A 5,366-nucleotide genomic window follows, 5' to 3' on the forward strand; every position below is an offset into this window, starting at 1 on the left:
AATTTTAAAAAGAAACAAAATGGGAAAATGTAATTAATTGCTTTTAACAATGACTTATTATGCATTTAATTGCTCACTATGGAAAACGTTTTTTTTTTTCAATTTATAAAAGGAAATTATTTAGCGGTTAATGTTATTTATATTAGACTAACTTTAAATAGGTAATTAAAAACGGTTTTGTTCCGTGCTAGAACATAGAGAGGAAATGTAGTACCCAAAATGTGAGGAAAGTGATGTGAATGCTTAGAGAGAGAAGCTCTAACCGCTTAGAGAGAGAAAATATAACTGAATTTCAATGCTATTATTTCTCAAATGAGCTAAGAGTCCCTTACAATTGATATTCCCCTCCTATTTATAGAGGTGGAGTTGGGCTTTGGCACATCTATCCTATCCAAATGGGCCAATTGGGCCTCGGGAAGGGAGGCCCAAGGTCATGGCGCGTCCCCCGCCCAAGGTCAGGTCTCCTGGGCGAGGGACCCTGGGGTCTCGCCTAGTCCACAAGACACCGAGCTAGAAGCATGAGAGCTAAGTGTGTCTTTAAGCAAGAAACAAGGCGAGAGCCCTAAGGATGCCGACTAAAACTTAAAAACTTAAAATCTAGAAGTGAAAAACGATCAATACACCAGAAAAGGGCTTTTACAGCGCCCCTTTTACAGCGGTTTAGGTAGCAGCCGCTGTAACAACACAAACACAGAGCGGTTGATGGGCTATTACAGCGTTTTATTAAACTAACCGCTGTAAAAGCATTACCTTTTAACAGCGGTTCTCTTAGAAGGCGCTGTAAACATGAAAACACGGAGCGGTAATAGGATTTTATAGCGGTTTATATGCTGACCGCTGTAAAAAATAGGTTCCACTATTTACAGCGTTTATTAAACTAACCGTACAGCGTTTATTAAACTAACCGCTGTAAAAGTAACATAAATAATAAAAATCAAGAATTCAGGTTCCATGGATCGAACCCAGGTTCCCTTAATAAAACGCAATAGTCTTTCCACTAAGCTAGATTCACTTTATGATAGATTTGTACAATTTATAGTATAAATATAAAATTTAGTTGATTTCTTTAAAAATTGGTTCAAAAATTGTTCTGTGTGGGATTCGAACCCGAGGCAGTGAGGCACCACAGAAAATATAATGAGTCCTTTCCACTAGGCTGTTACACGCTTTTTGTCAGTTTATTCGTTTTGTATATATAAGTATTATTTTCTATATTGATTTTGTAAAATTACATCTATAACTGCAAACCCTTATTTTTTACCAGTTACATCTTTCACCACTCTGCTACCTCACAACGTAATCTCGACCTGCTACTTCTCTCAAAGCCCTCGCCACCTCCTGCCTCCGCCGTCCTTGCCTTCGCCGCCTCCATCCCTTCCGCCGCCGCCGCCTCTGCCTCCGTCCCTGCTGCGCCGCTGCCTCTCTTGTTTTGGGTCGCTTCCTGCACGGTTGTTGCCCTGTTCTCATTATCAACCTTCCATTGTTCCTCAATCCTCTCCACAAGCAATTTTCCTCTTCCTCATAAGGTAATACTTTGATCTGATGCTATGATGTTCTTCATTTTTGTAACTGCAGCCTAGGGTCTGAGTTGGTTTTGCTGCTGTTGAAATTTCCTGAAATTTTCTCCATACTCTATGCTATTAATCTTTTGTTTGTTCTATTCACACTGTGTTTGGTTATGAATATCAATTAGGTAGCTTCAATTTTGGCTTTACAGCTAAGAGTATCAGTTCAAATATCAATTAGGTAGCTTCAAATCATTCACTGAAATCTTCTATGTGGGGGGCATGGGGGAAAGTTGCAAATGACACAGTGGTGGCAAGAATGTCAAAACTGGTTGAAGAGGCTTCTAGCAGAAAATCTCGAGCACAAAGATTCATAGATAATTTTTCAAAGTACTATATTCCTGGTAAGTATCAAGTACATAGACAAACTTTTCTGTTTGAGGAAATGGGAAAAAAATCTTCACTAATTGTTAAATTCACTTTCAGTGTTATACTTAGATTGCTAAATATGTTTGCATCGATTTTTGTTCTATGGCAGTGGTTGCCTTGATTTCAGCTAGCATTGCTGTGGTTCCGGTTGCATTAGGAGTTCCTGATATTGAGCCTTGGTTTCATCTAGCAATTGTAGTTTTATTGAGTGGATGTCCTTGTGCTCTCATCCTCTCCACACCTGTTGCAGTCTTTTGTGCTCTCACAAAAGCTGCAATAAGTGGATTACTGCCGAAAGGTGGAGATTATCTCGAAACACTTTCTGGAATTGAGATAGTGGCTTTTGATAAAACGGGCACAATAACAAGAGGAGAGTTCTCAGTGACAAATTTTTGTGCTGTAGATGACATTAGCATTGAGACCTTATTATACTGGTAACTTTTATTAATTAAACATAAAAATGTCAATCCATTGTGTTTAGAGATTAATTTATAACTCTTTGAAGACTAACTGGATTTTGTTAATGAAAACATTGAAGGGTTTCAAGTATTGAGAGTAAATCAAGTCATCCAATGGCAGCTGCACTAGTGGAATATGGATTGTTGCACTCTATAAAACCAGTGCCTGAAAATGTGGAGAACTTTCAAAATTTTCCAGGGGCAGGAATTTCTGGTACAATTGATGAGATAGATGTCTATATAGGCAATAGGAGAATTGCTGTCAGAGCTGGCTGTGAAAGAGGTGATTACAAAACAGTGCCTTTAGTCTAATTCTTGTAGGATTTCTAATTTTAGCATGTGTAATTTATGACAAGATCAATAATTCAAGAGTGGATCTATAGTCCCCTTTGGGTGCAATTCAGGTTGATTTCAATATTCTATCTGCTTCATTGCTCATAGTCACATGTTTATCATTTAATTTGTTAGTATATGCACTATGTTGAATCATTTTATCATGTTTATAGTCAATAGCCACATGCAAGTTCAAAGTCACGAGACTTCAACCCAAAAACAATGTTGTGAGCCAACTCTAGTTGGAGTCTTCTGCCTAGTTGATGCTTGCAGATCAGGTGCTTTGGAAGCAATAGAAGAGCTAAACTCATTAGGTGTGCGATCAGCCATGCTGACAGGCGATAGTGCTCAGGTTGCTAAATTTGAGCAGAGCCAGGTATTTTCACAGTAATCTGTACTCTAATTAACCAACAACCTAATGACAAGTGTATGTTCGGAAACTCATCTGAATACCATGGTGAAATCGAAAGCATGGTTGATAGAAGCAACTTCCCTTAGCTTTTGCTTCTGTCCACCATAATCTTGGCTTCACTGTGATTTTTGAACTAGTTTCCTAACATGCACTAATGTCTAATACTGCTTGTTATGACATGTACTTCAACTTTGAACTTATAAAACTTTTGACTCATTCTCTGCAGTTGAACAAAATTATATTTCGTGGGATATCATTGAGGTATAATATTAACTCGTTATTACCGTTTAGTACGTTTATATACAGCGGTAATAATGCTAAGTGCTAACAATTTGGAGAAATTTTATAGTATTTAGGATTGAATGCTACCTGTCCTAATTTGTCATAAGTTTGTAGTGCTTTTGTTGTAACAAGACATTGTTTGCAGAACTGTCGCACTAATCTGTAAGTACTTGTAATTTTTGTGATATAGTAGCTGCTAAGTATCCTTTGCCTCGTGATATAGCTGGCAACCTATAACTTGTAGCTAAGTTAATGTAAAATGGAGTAGTGTCTGTTTATAAACTTGTCTATTTATTTACATGAAGTTTTCTATATAGAACAAAGATATCTGAGTTTACAGCATTCATTTAGTGTTTATTCTTTGGCTTTTGTAGTGCCCTCGTCAGACTAATAGTGTTGATTGCGGATATTATGTGATGAAGTTCATGAAAGATATCATCACTCACCAACAACTTGTGATCCCAACGAAAGTAAGAAACTTTGATATGCGTTCGCATTGGATTTTAAAAGCTCTAATTGTAACTTAACTCTATTTTTATGCTGTTATGTAGTATTTTGAAAATTGTCAGTTCGTTTCCTACAATGAAGAGCAATTGCGTGAAGTTAAAGATAAGTGGGCTGCTTATGTTTTTTTACAATTGTTTTTAGTATTTAATCTATTGGATAGTTATCTATTGGTTCTGTTTACATGAGATGTTACTGTGCTTATATGCTATACCTTGTTTTAGCTTATGTTACTGTGTTATACCTTGTTTTAGTTTGGTGATATGTATTGATTTTGCAGTGAGCTTTCATAGCTTTTGAAATGTGTACCCTTTCGGTTAAATTATGATCAATATATCTTCTTTTCAGAAAAAAAAAAGAAATGTTGATCTTTTGGCTGAACAGGTGTGGTAATTAATTCAACCAAAAAAAAAAAAAACAAATTACAGCGGTTCCGTGGTGGAACCGCTGTAATATATATTATCAAATACAGCGGTTACCGCCTGAAACCGCTGTAAAAGAAGACTCAAGTATAGCGGTTATTTTAGAGAATAGCTGTTGTAGGTATGTATTTACAGCGGCGAGATCTACAGCGGTTCTGGACCGCTGAAAACCGCTGTAAAAGGCCAAAAAAAAACCGCTGTAAAAGCCATTTTTTGGTGTAGTGGATGGCCAACATGGCTTGGTAAATAAAGCATTTTGCAATCGACACTTTGGACCTTCAGCTGCGCCCTCTTCTTCCGGGCGAACCGAGTCCACAGGCAAGCTTGTGGCGACGGCTACTAGTCCGCCCGACTCGGTTTAGTTATGCACGCGCCCTAAATCGCGACGTTTTATCACGTGTTGCATCCTTTCCACACGTCGCGCCTTGAAGCAATGTTTGGATCAGTAAATCCACAGAATCTCAACCGCCACCTTGGAAATATTTTCTCGAATCATGTCAACTTCTTGTCAATTTTAAATTTGAACCAACCAGCTTCAACCCTCACAGCTTTCCACTTAATGCGCTGCCTCTGCTCTCCGGAATCCACGTCACACCTTTTGTGTGAACGCCCCACCTTTACCATGATGATTTACCATGATGAGGCACGACTTCCCAATCTTTATCACACCCAACCCTTGAGTTCTTTCCCCTCACATCATTCATCATCTTCTATTAATTTCTCCCATATTTGCTCCCGACTCCCGCTTCGGTCTCCTTTGCTGATCTCACGAATCCTAACTCCGGCTCTTGCTCCTCTTCTCACAGTTCCCTCCTGGTTAGTTTTCATCCCTTCCTTCTCCCCTTTCTCTCTTTTCTTTCTTTGATGTCTTCAACAGGGACCTTGTCCTCCATTGAGGAGATCAAAGCCCACCGCTTGGCGACCTTCGCCACTCTGCCCTCCCCTATTTCAGAAGCCCATGATCAAGGAGTTCTTGATCAACCATCGGAACTGTCAACCAGCAAATCCGTCTCTGACCTTG

General features: G+C 38.7%; 1 protein-coding gene across 1 annotated transcript; it reads left to right on the top strand.

Annotated features, from left to right (window-relative positions):
* Positions 1–1,259: 1,259 nt before the first annotated feature.
* Positions 1,260–4,206, top strand: LOC130749690 (cadmium/zinc-transporting ATPase HMA2-like). Its single transcript, XM_057603065.1, has 7 exons — positions 1,260–1,526; positions 1,747–1,909; positions 2,044–2,368; positions 2,473–2,675; positions 2,899–3,101; positions 3,794–3,889; positions 3,971–4,206. Exons 2-7 carry the CDS (start codon positions 1,777–1,779, stop codon positions 4,109–4,111), a joined length of 1,101 nt encoding a protein of 366 aa, XP_057459048.1. The 5' UTR covers positions 1,260–1,526; positions 1,747–1,776; the 3' UTR covers positions 4,112–4,206.
* Positions 4,207–5,366: the final 1,160 nt, after the last annotated feature.

The sequence above is a fragment of the Lotus japonicus genome, chromosome 3 (assembly GCF_012489685.1).
Source record: "Lotus japonicus ecotype B-129 chromosome 3, LjGifu_v1.2".
Taxonomy (NCBI): domain Eukaryota; kingdom Viridiplantae; phylum Streptophyta; class Magnoliopsida; order Fabales; family Fabaceae; genus Lotus; species Lotus japonicus.

Bases quoted from the DNA above. Each gene is read 5' to 3' on its own strand.
- LOC130749690 (XM_057603065.1), top strand. From the start codon at position 1,777: ATGTGGGGGGCATGGGGGAAAGTTGCAAATGACACAGTGGTGGCAAGA. The intron at 2,676-2,898 runs GTGATTACAAAA...TCATGTTTATAG, and splicing joins CAGAGCTGGCTGTGAAAGAG to TCAATAGCCACATGCAAGTT. The intron at 3,102-3,793 runs GTATTTTCACAG...TGGCTTTTGTAG, and splicing joins CTAAATTTGAGCAGAGCCAG to TGCCCTCGTCAGACTAATAG.